Source organism: Elgaria multicarinata, chromosome 16, assembly GCF_023053635.1.
Source record: "Elgaria multicarinata webbii isolate HBS135686 ecotype San Diego chromosome 16, rElgMul1.1.pri, whole genome shotgun sequence".
Lineage (NCBI taxonomy): Eukaryota > Metazoa > Chordata > Lepidosauria > Squamata > Anguidae > Elgaria > Elgaria multicarinata.
In genome coordinates this window covers 1379873-1396802 of record NC_086186.1, presented here as the reverse complement: position 1 = coordinate 1396802, position 16930 = coordinate 1379873, and the positions used below count along the sequence as shown (strand labels likewise).

Here is a 16930-nt window from a genome sequence, read left to right as displayed (position 1 = left end):
GCATGGCCGGTAGGAACTCTCCAGGATTTCAGGCAGGAGCTTTTCCTGGCCCTACCTGGAGAAGCCCAGAGTTGGACCTGGGACCATCCGCACGCAAAGCAGGTGCTCCCTAACACTGAGCTATGGCCCCGCCCCGGGTTCAATCGCCAGCATCTCTAGGTAGGTCTGGGAACCATCTGCCAGTGATGCTTTAGGGTGAATTCCTGCATTGAGCAGGGGGTTGGACTCGATGGCCTCGTAGGCCCCTTCCAACTCTGCAATTCTATGATTCTATGAAACCCTGCTCAGTTGCAGCCAGCCCGTGACCAAGAAGTCATGTCCACAGAGAAAGACTCAAAGGTGGGAAAGATGAGGTTGTCTCCATCACACACACAGGCAATGAGGTGGAGCGATCAGAGCGGGGGCTGTGGGCACATCTGGGACATTGAGGGTGTCTTGGGTGCTCCTGCAAAATGGCTACAGTGGGGTGGGTGGCCCCTTCACCACCTGGTTGCCATGGTGGGCGCAGCCTTTTGGGGGGACTGAAAGAAGGCGAGTCCCTGGCCCGAGAGCCTCAGTATGAGCAGGAAGTGGGGGCTGAGCCCCAAAGTACTCCTTTGGAAACCAAATCAGCCCGGCCCGGCAGTCAGCCCTTCCCTCCCGGGTGAACAAGGCTGTAAACCAACCAAGAAGCCTTTTCCAAGGCCCAGTTCCTGACAGCAAGAACTTCAAGCTACAGCATACCTGTGCTTTTGTGTTTTTGCCATGCCTTTTTTTGCCTTTGGGCCTGCCCACCACTGGGAGGGGGCTCCCCTCTGCAGCCTGAAATCCAAAGGCCACCCCCGCTGCCATGTGCAACGGCTTGTCCGCCGTTGGCGGCCCGGACCTGACGTCAGCCCCTGTCCCTTTCTCTTCCCCTTCCGCAGCAAAACCACCTCCGATGAGGAGAGCAAGCAGCCCGCCCAAGGGGTGACACACACGACCGCGCGGCCAACGCACTCCCCGACGTGGGAGGAGAAGGTGACCGTGGAAATCGACGCGGCAGATGCCGGCGAGGAAGGTGAGAGCACATTGAAATGTGAACCGAATTAATGCCTCTCCCTCCCATCCCTAGCTAGAAACATCCTTTCTAAAAGAAAAGAAAGAAACAGCAGCGGTGAGTCCCGTTGGGCATCGCGTCCCACATGCGATCCGAGATGGTCTCCTTGAAGCGTTGCTGTGCGGGGGGGTGGATGGGTTTTGCCCATGTAGGGAGCGCTGCTTCTACTTCCTCTCTTGGGACGCCACCTTCCTCCTTCCAGGTCCGTCGCTTACTTGATGGGGAAATGATGGTTGATAATTTGGAGGGTTCCTCCCAGGCCCATCTGCCCTGGCGAGCGATGCGAGCGTTATTGCTCCGAGCAGAGCGATGTTATGTGGGTAATCGTAATAATGCTAATGGCATTAGAGTTTGGAATTAGATCTGCACCCGGTTCTGGCGAAATGAAGCTAGCGGCAGCCAGTCCGAGCGCGCCATGTAATTCCATTACGGCGGTTGCTTAAGTGAAATAAAGCAGCGTTTGATGTACTTCTCTACCTGCCTCGGCCAGGAATGATTGAGAAAGACGGGGTCTGTGTTCTTTCAGGGTCAGGTCCTTAATTGGTGCAAATCACATTTGGAGGACCCGTTCATTTACACAAAGCCAGGATTTGGGGGCTGAGGCAGCAGATGGCGCGAAGGCGCCTCTGCCTTCCATCCACTGTCTCTGCCTGTGCGCTGGGATCCTTGAATAATTTAGCCGGTTTGGTCCATGGACTACGGACCGTTCCAGGCGATGCTTTCAAAGTGCCAAGATACGCTGCCATTCTGTGCGCGATGATGCGGCATTGAGAATCTTCATTCATGCGCCTCGTTATCGAGCTGGAAGAATACACTCTAATACAGTGATGATGGTCATGATGATGTTGTTATTTTTATGGTTACGTTCTGAGAGACTTTTTGCCTGAAGAGAGCAATAGAAATACTTTAACTGAATGAATGGAACAACTCACCCCTGCCATGAATGAGTAGCTACAGCTTCTCTGGTAGTTAATGATGATTTTATAGAAAAACAGTTCCTGGATCTAAATGAAATCCGTGCTGTTAACTGGAAATACAAAAGATCCTTCAGAGTCCCTGGAATGGTGCTTTATGCATAGATGGGCCCCTAAATTCTGGTATTCATGGACCCAAGCAAGCCTTTGTTTTATACCTTTAAGTATTCCTGACCATTCCAGTTTCTTTCCATGGCATTTGTTTATTAATTTGCACACACTACTTGTTTCTCTCTCTCTCTAAACTGTGTCCCACATGAGGAGGGAAATGTTTGATTCAGTTAACAGCACAACCTCTACATGTCTGGCCAGAAATATATCCAACTCAGCTCCATGGGGTTTACTCCCAGGTAGCTAAGGGTGGGGCTACTTAGAAAACATGGGAGGGTTGGATTGACATCCCAGGATTTGCATATTTTCGCAATGGTGAATTTGCACCAGTGCAAATTTGGGAATTTGCCAAAAAACCCACACATGATTCCATCAATGAGCAGATGATAGAACGGAAGGCCCCCGACAGCCCGCAAAATGGAGACAGCCCTACTTCAGCATGGCAGCAAAACCGCGTACTTGTTTCTGTGCCAGCAAAGGAGGAGTTGAATTACGGTGCTTGTCGTTGGGCCAAGGGAAAAGGTGCGGCAGGGCGCTGAGCGGAGCGAGATCAATTCATTCTGTGTCAAAAGTGTCATTCTTGAGGTGGGCAGCCGGCGCTGCTGCTGCTGCTGCTGCAGTGTCCCGGGGTGGCCGCCGGAGCCAACGAGCAGCTTGAGTTTGTTATTGCATCGAGACGAGGGAAGTGACAAAGGGAGGTGCAAGGGAAGGAGTGTGGCCGTGGCGGCTTGTTGGTGGTATGGAGGCTGCTTCTCAGGGGTCTTCGTCAGTCGCTGTTGCTGTGGTGATCCCCCCCGCCCGTCTCTGATGGGGTCACGCCGAAAGCAAGTTGCTGTTAATGAAGAGGGGGAACGGCTCCATTCTTTGGTTGCTGAGTCTCGCATGAGTGCCAGGCGCTCCCTCTCTCTCTCTCTCTCTCTCTCTCTCTCTCTCTCCCCCTTTAGTCCAAGGGGCCCGAGGTACAAAGGATGATGGCGAGGGGGTGGGGGGATAATGAGACACGCTTGCAGCCCGGAGACCATCTTGAGACACAAAGCAACCGTCTTCCCCTGACTCTGGGCTTCCTAATGAGGTCAGAGCCCAGCTCTGCCGGGGCTCAGCCAGGCTGTTCTGCAAGGCAAGCAAGGTTGAAGGGGGCCCGGGCCGATGGTGGCCCACAAGGCCGCAGCCCCGGCCCTGGCCACATGCCCTTTCCCCAAGCCCCGGCCATTGAGTGCTGTCCCGGCTTTTGTGCAGTCCCCGCAACCCCCATCCTAAGGCTTAGTTACGAACAGAAAGAGCTTTCAGCTAAAGGGGGGGTGCTTTTGGCTCCTCCCTTTGGCCCCACCCGCCCACTGGAACGCAGCAGCCCCCGAGAGTGACCCCAGAGTGGAATGCCGCCCTTGGGTGGAAAGCGGTTCTGCAGCCCAGCTTACAAGTCGCTGTTGCCAGTAGGAAAGTCCCGGTGAGTCCATTTTGGTCTCTTCAAGATGGTCCACCTTCTTGAGGTCAAGCTCATGCCATCCTGTTTCTTTTTTCCAAAGATTCTCGTCCCTTCTTGATTTGGGGACTACATTTTCCGCCTTAACAAGACAGTATTTTCAACACGTCATCTGTGTGTGTGTGTGTGTGTGTGTGTGTGTGAGAGAGAGAGAGAGAGAGAGAGAGAGAGAGAGAGAGAGAGAGAGAAGGCGGCCCACTGGACCGCCGGGGCAAGCTGCCCTCACATCCCCAAAGAGAGAGAGAGAGGCAGAATAGACAGACGGGGAAATCAAAGCATACCCAAAGCACCACATCACCTTCCTCTTTCCCCCAATGGGGGCGGATTGCAGCTCAGCACCATGGACAGCAGCTCAGCACTTGGATGACAACATTGGTGTCCCCAAAGCATCTCAAGCCCTTGGGGGCATTTTCACAAGTGAGACTAAGAATAATGTGCAAAAGAGAGCGGATTTTAACCACGTAGACCTTTTGCTCAGTTAGCTGTAGAGTTTCGCTTTAGAAATGTGGGGAATTCTCAGGAACCTGTTCTGGAAGACAAGGGCTTGTGCATCTGACCAGGATCCCTCACTTCTGTTTACACACACTTTTTGTTGTCTTTCCCTTTGAGAAACATCTGTCCTTTTTGAGTGCTTGTAAAAGGCAAGTGGATTATGGGGACACCAGCCTTTGCACTTGCCCTTCCTCTGATCTCCCGCCACTGGGAATCCCTAGAGGCCCCTGACTAGGAGTGTGTGTGAGATTTGTTTCAGTTTCTTTTTGGTCAGGATTTACTCAGTTCGCAACTGCCAGACATACCACAGGCTTGGACACATTCTGAGCTTGCAGTGTGATTTGTAGACAAAACAATTGTGTTCCTCAGCATGCGCACCTTTGAAAAGTCGGGTCAGGGGTGATGCTCTGTTGGGCACTTTGGGTTACCATCAGACCAATCTCACGCCTGCCTGATAACCTTGGCTTTTGTCTCCTCTGCTTGGGAGACCCACCCATTTTGAGAAGGGGGCTGCATTGGAATAGATGAGTTAATCAGCTTTGTTATGAACCCCATGAACCCTTTTAATTTGGATGTTGATTGCATAAATCATTTAAACAAACAGTTCTGTTTCCAAATTCAGTCTATGTAAAAAGGGAGAAATTTGGAGTTAGCTCTGAGAGAGTGAGGGGGGGTGCAAGGAGGGAGAGGGGAGGGAAAGATTTCACGTGGATTTCACGGCCCTGATCTGCTTTCTTGGGGCCGAGTCGCAAGGCCATCCCAGAGACCAGGAATTAGACCACCTGACATATCTTTGGGATTGTTTGTTTTGTATTGCAATCAACCACGCCAGGGAGGGGTCTCTGATTTTGATTGGGGGTGCCAGTGGGGCGGGAGGGTAGTCCTTTCCTCCCCACCACTTTCCAGATCTAAATCAGCCCTTGCTCCAATTCTGAAAGCTGCCTATTAGCTCCACAGCAGGAGGGGGGGAAGCCCCACAGCAGGAACAAACCCCCCCCCCGTGCATTTCCCCCCCTGCTGTGGGGCTAATCGTTTTAGGGTGTTGGTGTGGATTATGTTTAGATTGGGGAAATGGTACAGAGGGAGGGGGGATTAAATGTCCCCTCCCCAGCATCTCCCTGCTCTTTTCAGAACCAGAGCCCCATCCCACAGGATTGCTTCAAAGAAACGACATGCGCTAAGAATGGCGCCATCTCCCAGATGGCGTGCCGTTGTGCCTCCGGGCCTTTCCGCCACACGTGCCGATGATGACGTCTCCTCCTCTTCTTTTCTTGCCAGATCTGTCCCTGACGGTGGCTGACAAAGACACCAAGGAGGCCTTGGCAAGATACAGCATCCCCGTGAAGTACTTGCGCCCCTTCCACCAGTATCACTGTGCGCTGGTGCTGGTAAGTCATCTTGTGCCATCGGCCCGCCTAGGCTGACCCCTCTGCCTGCCCAGTCTCAGCATTTCTGAGCCAGCAGCACCTTTGAGCCAATGCAATGTTCAGCAAAGGCAAGTGGTACAGCCCTCACAGGAGAATACAGGTGGATGCTCTGTGCTTTAATGCTTCAAAGAGCTACCTCCTCCTGAGTGAGGTGGCCCCCATACTTTGGTCATTGGTAGAGGCCATTCATTTGAGGCGTGGCAAGTGGAGAGGAAGAATAGGGCCTTCTCAGTCATGGCACCCAAGGGGGGTGTATGTACTGCGTTGTCCCAGATGAGCCTTTTTGCCTTTTAGTGGCAGGTTAAAATTGTATCTTTCAAGCTCACATCTGAATAGATCGGGGGTAGGCAACTTGGTGCCCTCCAGATGCTTGGGACTGCAATTCCTAGAAGCCCCAGGAAGTCAGGGGTTGTGGGAGTTGTAATCCAGAACATCTGGAGGGCACCGGGTTGCCTTTCCCTGGGTTAGATATTCTCTCAGAACAACCCAAAGATCTGGTCTGAATCTGCTGCTCTTTGGTTCTGAGCTGGTTTTAGTGATCAGCTGTTTTGCTTTATTTTCACCGTGATCGTCGGGCATCTTGGAGGATCCCATTTGGGATGGGAAAGCAGGATTGGGATCAGGCCCAGCGTCAAGGGGAGGTTCGGCGCCTGCCGAGGCCCCACACCCCAGCCGGGCCCCACTGGCTAGGTGGACGCGCTCCTCCTGTCCCGTCCCCCCCATCTGCCACCTGCTTGTTCACCTGCCTCTCGCTCAGGCCCAGGTGAAGGGAAGGGCCAGCAGGAGCAGCAGAGGCCCTGTGCGCCTCTCTGCCACTCGAGCAAGCAAGTGGGAGCCGTGATGAGGAAGGCGGTGAGGAGCAGGAGCAGCGGGGTCAAGAGTGGCCGTGAGAAGGGGCTCAGTGAGGGAGGGGGCCCCCACGGACCGGGGGGGCGCTGCCCGAGGGCCCTCTGCAACGTGGGTTCGGCACTGATTGTAATTAAGGAACAAATGCTTTGCTGCATAAAAACACGCACGCGCACAGACCGGTCTGCGCTCGTAGCACAGTTAGTGTGTCAGTGGAGAAGAGTTCTCCTCGAGTCTCCTCCCCTCTTGGCTCGCTTTCTGTTTGTAGGGTGTTTGGGGGGACATGCCTGGTGTGCCGTCGCCCCCCACCCCCCGCCGCATCCTGCGAAGGCCCCTGCCTCATTCTCTGGCCTTAAGCACTGGGATTCTACCTCCTGGTTCCAGGCTTATGAGCAACATCCGCCTTGCACAAGAAACGTTTTGTTGAGCTTCGCTGAGGTCAGGCCAAGGAAATCTTTATGTAATGGTGATAATCCGTGGTGGGAAAATGTTTCAGAGTTTCAAAGCCTCGCAAGTTAGAGAAACACGCTCATGGAACCACGTTGCATCTGAGCTCCTGAGGCCTCTTTGAAAAGCAGGGAAGGACGGCCGTTCCCTTCCTCCTAGCGATGTCAGAGAAATTTAGCCCACTGGAATTCGTTGCAGTTCCTACTTCAATGCCCAACATAGTCTGCGGTACCATGGGCCGATTCATGGATTTGGGGGGCATTTTGCACAATTTATTTTCTTTTGCAGGTTCCAGAATTTGTGCACATTGCTGAGCGATTTGCACAGACTGAGAAATTTGCGCAGATTCGGTTGTGTTTTGCGCAAATTTTGGCTATGATGTGTACAAATTGGTCAGAAATCTGCAAATTCCAGAATGTGAAGAAATAAAAATGTGCAAAAAAAGTTCCCAGAGTTTGGGGAATAGTGTGCATAAACTAAAAAGGTGTGATCTTGGTTTTGACTTGTACGGTGGATCAGAGACAGCCAAATAAAATGGCCTGATTTCCATGAGCAGTGAAGAGGAAAGTTTTTGAAAATGGTGTCCGTGAATGGAGAGAGAAAATGAATGGTGTAGCAAAGATGTGGCATTTGTTTGGAAGGAGGCGAAAGTGGGGAAATTGAGATGGTGGGTTAAAGTCAGCTATTGCTGTATTTTGACTCTGCTTCTGGCCGGTGGACGGTAACTTGCTGCATATCTGTGCTCTGACCTTTGCGTGTTTCTGGGCCACCTCGCCTTTGCTTGAGCCTGGACTGGAACTTTTGTCCATGGCCATTTGCCTGCTTTGTTGCCTTCTGGATTTCCCCCTCATTTGCTCTGAGGCGGAGTCTGGTTCAGCCGTGGGAGGACACCTGCCCCACCCCTCACGTCATGTCCCCTCTACGTAGCACTTGAGAACCCAATCCCATTTCTCTGCTGATGCAAAGGCTGTTTACTTTTTGTCAAGAGAGTGGGAAGTGGTGGTAGCCGGCCTTTAGGGGTTGGGAAATGTTTACATGCCGAATGCCAAAGATTAATGCTATTGATCTCCCCTTGGCAGTCGTCTCCTGAGGGGACTGTGGGTGTTAATGACCAGCTCTGGTTTTATTGTCCGTTATGACTGCTCAGGGCCACTGCAGAGCAATCCAGTCTGTTTAGAAACGCAAAGCTCGTTGGTTTATGGCCTTGGGTGAGATCTCGGCCCCCTGCTCCCGTTTCACTGAGTGGTTTTCTTCCTCCTCAAACAGCCTCGGAAGAAGGACCCAGTAGGAACGAAGCTATACGTTACCATCGTTCGGAAACACAGCCTCATCCCGCGCTACGCGGGCGTGAATTACACCGGCTTGGAGGTGAGGCCCCCGGCAGCCATTCCGAAATGATGGTCAAGGGACTGCCTGTGAGTTACGGAACCTTTGTGGGGTGTGTGGCCAGGCCAGGGGCGCCACCTTTGGGGAGCTCAGTGGTGAGGAACGATGGGCACTGGGACCTCTAGTTAGGACCTTGAATAAGGGGGGAAAGGACATTAATGCATCTCCACAGTCAACGCAGGAGGGATGCGGGAGATCTGTGATTTAGACTTTAATTCTGAGCCGGTGTGGGGATGACGTGACTTGGACTGGAGCCATGGCAACAAGGGAGGGCCATCAACCACTGCCCCCTCATCCATGCCATGTCCCCATTATCAACGGCTTTTTGGCCGAGATGGGCGCAACACCGGCACAGGTCTTCCCCCTTCTTTTGTGGTGAATAGAAGCTCGATGTCACATCCCAAGTCTCAAACTCGGATCAAGAAGAAGATGAACCAGCCAAGTTTGGGCTGCTGTATCCCCGGCCAAAGAGCTGGGCTAAACCTGGCCCAGAGACAGCTTTGCTTGAAGAGTCACGAACCACTTGCTCTGCAATGCCTATTATCTCCTGAATGTGTTATTTATTTTTTATTTTAAATCTTGGCTTCCAAGCCAAAATAAGGCATTTACGAGTTCAGGGGGAAAGGCCAACGCATGGATGATGGAATGCCCGTGCAGCCCTCATGGTGGCCAGTGGAGGGCTCTTGATCCGCCGCCCAAGTCGTCCCTGGGATACGCCACAGGCCGCGTGCCTCAGGTGGCGGCGGTTGCGGGGTGTGTGTCTCATCTCCCTCAGGGTCACGAGTCAGGGATCGATCTTGGCTGCCTCGTTTCCATATTTGCCTTCAGCAAATGATGATGTTCCCTGATGGAAAGCATTTTTAATCCCAGCATGGGATTGATGAAGAGGGGGCAGGAGGAATCGCCCTTCCCAGGCTCCCCTCTTGAAGTCACTGCTCCCTCCCTCCCCATCTAAGAGCCACATCGGTGGTTCTGGTTTTACAGAGGAAGCAGGAAGGGCAGGGAAAGGTCTTCCCTGCTCATCCGTTTACAGCACAACGGCTCATTTGTCGTGGGAGGTCCAGATGTCTCCCCGCAGTGCTGCGCCTCCATTCCAGGGGACGTTGTGGTGTCTGGTTAACACAAACCAAGCCATCCACTGGTGTCCTGGGCCAGTGCCTAGACTCAGTAATGGGCTGGATGAGGGCCAATAAACTGAGACAGAATCCTGGCAAGACGGAAGCTCTGTGAGTGAGTGGTTCCCGAATCCGGGAGACAGGCTCATTGCCTGTTCTGGATGGGGTTGCTCTGCCTCTGAAAGAACAGGTTCGTAGTTTGGGGGTACTCTTAGACCCATTTCTGTCATTGGAGGCTCAAGTAGCTGCCACGGCTCGGAGTGCCTTTTACCAGCTTTGGTTGGTTCGCCAACTACGGCCTCTCCTGGACAGGGATAGCTTGGCCACGGTGGTACAGGCATTGGTAACCTCAAGATTGGATTACTGCAATGCACTCTATGTGGGGCTGCCCTTGAAGCTGATCCGGAAGCTGGTGCTAGTGAAGAATGCTGCAGCTCGGCTGTTGTCTGGAGCTGCCCCTTTCCAGCATGGAACTCCTCTGCTGAGGGAACTGCACTGGCTGCCTATTCGCTACTGGGCCAGGTTTAAGGTTCTGGTACTTGTGTACAAAGCCCTAAACAACTTGGGACCAGGATACCTGAGAGAGCGCCTTCTCCCTTACCAGCCTGCCTGGTCACTGAGGTCATCCGAGGGCCTGCTCCTGGTGGTTCCACATAGATCCATCCTCCGATTGGAATCCACCAGGGGAAGAGCCTTCAGCGTGGTGGCCCCCTTCCTGTCAATGCCCCCTCCCCCCCCCACCTCTGTGCTCTGCCTTAGCAGCATGGCAGGCCTGTGGGGCTGCTCTTCCTCCCCGCCCAGCCCCATTTCCATCACCCCTCTCTTGAAGATGATGCCTTCCACTCCCTTTGCTTTACTATTTTGGATAATAGCTGGTAGATGCCAGTTTCGTGTAGCACAGTCACCTAGAGGTATCCCTTAGGAAAGGTTTGGTCCCTGCAGAGTCTAATTTGGGCAGCAAGCCATCATTTTGCCACCACCCTGCAGAATTGCCTGGGAGTGGGTTTGGCAGGGATGTGGCCCACAGGGGAGCTTGTAAGGGGGAGCAAAAATGTCCCCTGGAGACCCCAAACTGGCCCCACCTTCGTCTTAGGAGTAGAGAGACTCGTGTAGGCGGCATTTTCAAGATCCGTGCTGATAGGGTGTTTCTCAGATCTCACCTGGTGTGCTGAGCCCAGTTCTGAGCACTGCAATTTAAGAAGGATATCAAGAATCTGGAACGTTCTAGAATCAAGATGTATGAGGAATTCTGGTTTGGGAGTGAAAGCTCAGCCAGGGTTTTTTGTGTGTCCCCCCCCCCCCCCGATCAAACTTGCAAGTTTCATTCTTTTTCCCCTTGATGGCATCCATTTGACCTGTAGCAAGTTGATCCAATACGTGGAATCTGTGTTGTTGTTGTCTTTAATGGTGGCAATTTGCACAAATTGGATCCCCTTCCTCAGTCTTTCAATATAGGTTCATAATAATTTTTTACAATTTTTAAGATTGGTGATCTTGTGCAAGTGCGCACAATCACACCTCTGCCCATGTGGCCCTGCGGAGGCGTGTTCCCTTCTTGTCCATGTCCGTGTCACTTTCATCCTCTCCTAGCAGAACCAGATCCCACCCTTGCCAAAGGGACCCGTCAATTGCATCCTCCATTTCGGCATGTCCCTTTGGACCTCCCTGGGAAGGGCATCGCACAGACCAGGGGAAGCGGGGTGGGGCAGGGAACCCTCTCCCCACCCCCGGTAGCCGCCCATCGCACCGTCGTGGGCACCCAGAGAAGAGCCTAATATATTTTGCTTAAGATGCAGCGCAAGAATTTGCACTCTACTAAATATATGCGTTGTTTAAAGGAATTCCTCCAACAGAATGCATTTTTGTACATTATTTTCATGCGTGCGTTGGCGTTTTATGCGCACACTTCCCTGTTACACAATTTTTTGCACGTGTTTTGATTGGAAAACTGTATCACAAAATCCAGAAAAGTGTAAACAACAGAAGATGATGACATTTCAGTTTTGTTTTGTTTTGTATTTGCTCAGGAAGTATGAATTAGGTAGGTTTGCGTTGAAATGCAAGCAGAACGACTTTCTCCCCCCACCCCCATTCCTAGTGCTGCAATTCATTAAAAATGTTCTAAAATGGAAATGCTGAAGGTTCTTCCTTACCACGAAGTGCTCGTTGGAGATGACTCCCAAAACCTTTCAATGGGGTGGCTCTTTGGAACAGCCAGAACATAATTTTCATAGAATCACAGAATCATAGAATAGCAGAGTTGGAAGGGGCCCACAAGGCCATCGAGTCCAACCCCCTGCTCAATGCAGGAATCCACCCTAAAGCATCCCTGACAGATGGTTGTCCAGCTGCCTCTTGAAGGCCTCTAGTATGGGAGAGCCCACAACCTCCCTAGGTAACTGGTTCCATTGTTGTACTGCTCTAACCATGAGGAAGTTTTTCCTGATGTCCATCTGGAATCTGGCTTCCTTTAACTTGAGCCTGTTATTCCGTGTCCTGCACTCTGAGCCACTTTGAGGTGGCCAAATTGCCTAGAAGCCCTTTCTTTTTAGAGGTGTGTGTGTGGAGTGTGCGTGCGGGGGCGTGTTGGTGCCTGGGAAATTGCCAGGTCTCATTTAGTGGCCTCCTTTCTCTTTGCTTCCAGGTTTTCCTCAAAGGCATCAATGAGCCCTTAGCAAAACCTGATGGCACCATCATCGCCGTCGGTCGAATTGTGAACAACCTCGGAGCTTACATGTGAGTAGTGCAGGCGGTGGGGAAGGCAGGCGGGGGAAAACACAACTTGAGCTACTAATAGTTTGAGTTGTCTGCCCAGTTTCTGAAGTTACAGAAAAGGAAACAGAAAGCGCCGTCCTTTCCGGATGCCCATCAGCCTCCAAACTAATAGCTGACGGGCACCCTATTCAGAGTGGGAGGGACGTAGTGGGGATCGTGGCCTCCGCACTTCCCCACTCCCCACTTCTGCTAGACGGGTGTTTTTGCCCATCTAGCTAAAGCTCGGGAGGGGAGGGGAGGGGGCTGGGGACAGCAAGGGGCAGCTCTGGTCCCCCGCTGCACAGAACGGCCCCTTTCGCCTCCTCTGTGAGTTTGCTTTTCTAAGCGTCAAGTGGCAGCCAGGGTGGTCCTGTCTCTGTTGCCTGGGAGAAGGGGGAGGGGGCAAGGAGCTCAGAATTCTGGGTCCGAGGAGACCAATTTGTGCTTGTGATTTGTGCAAATCTGTCAAAAGTTTAACAAATTATACAAATTGTGGCCACAATTTGCATAAATGTCAATTTAAGACACACACTCCTCCCCTCCAAATCCATGACTTGGCCCAAATCAATCTGCATTGAGTTGAGCCAGCTTGCAGTAAGTGAGTCGAAGGTGGGTGTGGGTGTGGGGTGTGCGTGGGGTGTGTGGGTATGGGGATGGCTGAGCTGATGAAAGCTTACAAACTTTACCCCAGATGGATTCCTCTGACATCCCTACTAAATGTTGCAGCCCTAACGAAAACCCCATTTTGCAGATAAGGTGCCTATTTACGAAAGAATTTTATCTGCAAAAGTCCTCCTGATCTAGGGATCTCTGAGGGATCTGCGCTTGGTTCACCTCCACAACCGTCTGTGTTTTGCTGCTGGCTGCCGTACTACCCTAGGATTAGGGCTACTTTGGGGGAGCTCCTTCCGAGCCTGGTGAAGCTTTGCCCTCTGGCCTGGGAGGTCCTGGGGAGCCCGGGAGAGCGCTGTGGATGATGCCTCTTCCGCCTCGGGGGCCGCCTCCGTGCTAGTGGGGCGGGGGTGGGTGGGGCGAGAATCAAGGCAAGCGAACACGACGGTCAGGAAGGAAGCCTCCTCTGGGGCCCACCACTACCAGGCCCAGATGGGCCGCTCCTCTTCTACGTGGGGCAGTTCATTTTCACGGCTGTCCCACCTAGACGTAACATTGGCCTCCCCATTTACGGAAGTACGCCAGCGGCATGCCGAGCTCAGTGCGGCTCTCTACTGAGGACAGATGAATAGGATCGGGTTCAAAGACTGCAGCCCTCAACAAACACACTTACTAGAGAGCAAGGCCCATGGAACGCAATGGAGTTTGCTTCCAAGGAAATGCGCCTAGGATTGCGCTCTTGCCCTGCACACATCTCCGCACCCTGTGATGCCCTTCCGAAGCTGTTGATGACCCCTAGCATCCTTTTTCCTTCCAAAGGCAAGAAGCGAGGGCTCGGCCGCTCAACGTTCCTCCAGTCCCAATGACCTACATCAACTTCCCAGATCCTACAATGGAGGATTTTGATGTCCCGCGAGTCACGAACCACGGGTACCCACAGGTACTAGCAAAACATTGCTCCAGGATGTTCCACATGGGAGAGAAATGAGCTGCTTGAGTAATGGATGAGCTGTGTGTGTGTGTGTGTGTGAGTGAGTGTGAGAGAGAGAGAGAGAGAGAGAGAGGCAAAGAGCCAGGATGGGTGGGTGGGTTTTTTTACTGGGTGGTCTTATGTTTACTCTCCCCTGAAACCAATGGGTAGCAATGAACGATGCCATCTCCAAGTTGACAGAGTTGAGGGGTTGCACCCTGGGTCCCTTTGAGGAAACGGAAGGAGCTTTGCATCCAGCAGAATTGTATCCAGATCAGCCTTTGTCAATGTAAGTTTAAAAAGCTAAGTTGGTGATCAAGGGCCAAAGGCCATTCCAGGCTGAAATCAAGACGTTGGCTCCGCTTGTGCATGGTCAGAGCGCAGGGACAAAAGACGCGTTGGGGCCTAAGCCAAAGTTGGTTTGCCCTTTTTTGCAACTTTATTTGCAGGGGTTAAGAGGGGGAGGGGCATACTTAGTGATTTAGGCAGAAGAGACAAAATGGGGCAAGGCTTTGAGGACGGGGGTGGGCGTGCGTGACTGCTGCAGCGGTGCCCACCTTGGCGGAAGGCTGCCTCCGTGCCTCCTGCCCGCCCTGCCTGCTTCCACGGGCATCACGGGGCCTCCTTTGCCAGCAACCAGGCCAATTCCGCAGGCCCCAAATGGCTGCATGGATAACCCTGAGTTTCATTACACCTTGCTCTCGATGGTTTTTTTGCCTCGCACGGCCTTTTTCCTCATTGGAAGGTCACTGGGATGCCGTCATCACAGCCAGTGCAGCGGAATGAATCGGTGCATCATAGTTCTCACAGCCTTGGTACGAAAGGGGCAAAGTGTCCGGCTGGGGCAGCCTTCCCCCCCCCCTTTCCTGGCCCACCTCGACTCTGCTTGTGTTTGTCTGGTTTTGTCTGAATGATGTTCAGATTTCATGCTTGAAATCCCAGCTTGATCTTAAGCAGATTTGCTCCTTCAGAATAGAACGGGGCTTTTCTGCAACCATCCATTTTCAGGGGCTCTTGAGAAACCGAAACCTCCCATCTTCTTGATCATTATTAAGGCAACGCTCCGAAGTTTCCACATGCCAAATGTGACACTTTCCAACCCGCGTCCCCCTTCTCCCCTCCCCAGCAGGGGCCCATCTAAACCAGCCAGCGTAGTCAAACAACGTCTCCAATTAGCAGTGTGGCAAACGTATTCAGAACGTAGAATGCCAAGTCATTGAGTGATCGCTTGATTGACTGCAAAGACATTTGAAGAAAGTCTCGTCCAAATTCTGTCTGCCTCTCATCAAAAGAGAATACCTGCTTCCTTTCCCAGCCAACATGATGCCCCTTTGACAGTTGCTGCTTTTCCTCTTTTCCTCCCTTGCGATGAACCCGTAGGAAGGGTCATTTTGAGAGGATGGGAAGAGAGGCAGGCAGGCAGGTCACAGAGGGTGACGTGGGGAAGCAAGCTCCGCCCCCGAGCCCAGCTGCTTGGAGCCCAGTCGGGGGCTCCAAGCAGATCCGAAGGGCCTGTCGCTCAGTCCTGGAGCATCTGCTTTGCCCAGTGGAGAGTCCCAGGTCCAGCCCCTGACAATTCCCCTTAGAAGGATTCCTCCCAGTAGCGAGAGGCCTGTATTCCCCTGACCCTGCTGCTACTCTGCCTCCTCCTCCTCCTCCTCCTCCTCCTCCTCCTCCTCCTCCTCAGGGATGGGCAACCAAGCAAGGCCCGAGATCGCCAGTACTCTCCAGACATCGTCTTGCCACTTGTCTCATGCCTGATTCCCTTTCACATCCGGGTCGCTGCCTGCGTTGCGCAAATGAAGGATTCGTGCAAATTGTGCAGCGACCGAATGGGAGATTTGCACAAATCTCCCAAAGTTTGTGCATATCTTCCGAAATGTGCACAAAGTTCCTAATTTGTGCAGATTTCCTCCATAGGCTAAAACAGGGCTGATTTAGGTTTGCACTTGGAACTGGGCACCAGACGAACATGAGCCATATGTGATGACTTGCAAGCATTTTCAGCCAACACATTCTTGCGGCCGCGTTGAGGGCTCTGAAGGGGGCGTGCTCACGGGTTTTGTGAGCAAGAACGCAATTCTCGTCCATCCCTGCTCCTCCCTGCTGTTGCTGCCTCCTCACCTACCCAATGTGGACTAAGCCCAGCCAGGAGAGGAGCAGGGATTTTGTCATAAACCCGGCGTGCCTCCCTCTCTCTCTGGCCATCCGGAATGAGCCTGGAGGAAGAGATAAGTTGAGGGGAGGTGGCAGGACATGGGGGGAGTGAGCAGGACATGGGGGGGCATGCCCTGGGAAAGGGCCCCACTCAGAGCATGTGGCCCGAGGGTCCCCCAGCCCCTGGTGCCAGGCAGAGTCCACAGCGTGGCACAGGCGTTCATGAGACATCCTTCCCAAGTAGCAATCGGAGAGGCTTGGAGAAGTCTCTCTCCTCAGCTCCAACCCAGGCACAGCAGGGATAAATGCTGCGGGAACCCTGCCCTACGGTGCCCATGCTTGACAATTCGGGGGAGGATGTCGTCCTTGCCCACACGGTGAATTTACACCTTGGCATCTCCTCCGAGGCCGTCCCAAGAGGCTGAGCACAACATCTGCATTATCTCGGGCATCTCTTCCTGCCGAGATGAAAGGCACGGCTGCCCCAAATTAATTCCAGCCTGTTCGTACGGCTTAAGAGATCTCTTCCCTCTGGGATGCGGGGAGGTGGGGGTTGCGCTGCAGGAGTAAAACATTCGCCTAAGGAGGAAAACGTTGGAGCCAAATCCTGTAATCCGCCGTTTCTGCCCAATTCAGCTGACAGCTCTCTGCTGAGGCACAGTGCCAGGCGGGGCTGGCAAAAAAGGAAGCAGAACTCAAGAGTCGGTGCTATAAATGATTTAACGGAGCCAGCTGGGCTGGGGAAATGTATCCCCTCCCTTCTCTTCTCACAGGCTCCCTGTTAGTTTTGTTAAAAACCTGAAATGGATGTTGGTTTTGTAGGAAGTTTTGATGAAGGCGGTGTGACCCAGCGGTCAGGAGGTGGGGCAGTGGGGCCCTCGGTCTGGGCGTTTCTCCCCATCTCAGCTCTTTGTGGGTCTGTGGTGTGGTCTCTTGGGCAAGTTGCTCACTTCCAGCCTCAGTTCCCCCTTCTGTAACATGCAAATAATAATGGCCAGTCTCAAGAGGCGGGAGATAGCAACCAGTCAGATAAGACAGGGCATTAATTTGCAAGGAAGCAGGTTTCGGCTCAACATTAGGA

The 16930-nt window shown here is 52.9% G+C and overlaps 1 protein-coding gene across 1 annotated transcript in view; it reads left to right on the top strand.

Moving 5' to 3' along the window:
- The window catches only part of CCDC33 (coiled-coil domain containing 33), a 123812-nt gene that overhangs the window by 53656 nt on the left and 53226 nt on the right, over positions 1-16930 (top strand). Inside the window, exons 4-8 of the mRNA XM_063142607.1 lie at positions 906-1039; positions 5414-5523; positions 8122-8223; positions 12001-12092; positions 13542-13662. Of these exons, the coding sequence (XP_062998677.1) occupies positions 906-1039; positions 5414-5523; positions 8122-8223; positions 12001-12092; positions 13542-13662 (559 nt within the window). The remainder of the gene's footprint in view (positions 1-905; positions 1040-5413; positions 5524-8121; positions 8224-12000; positions 12093-13541; positions 13663-16930) is intronic.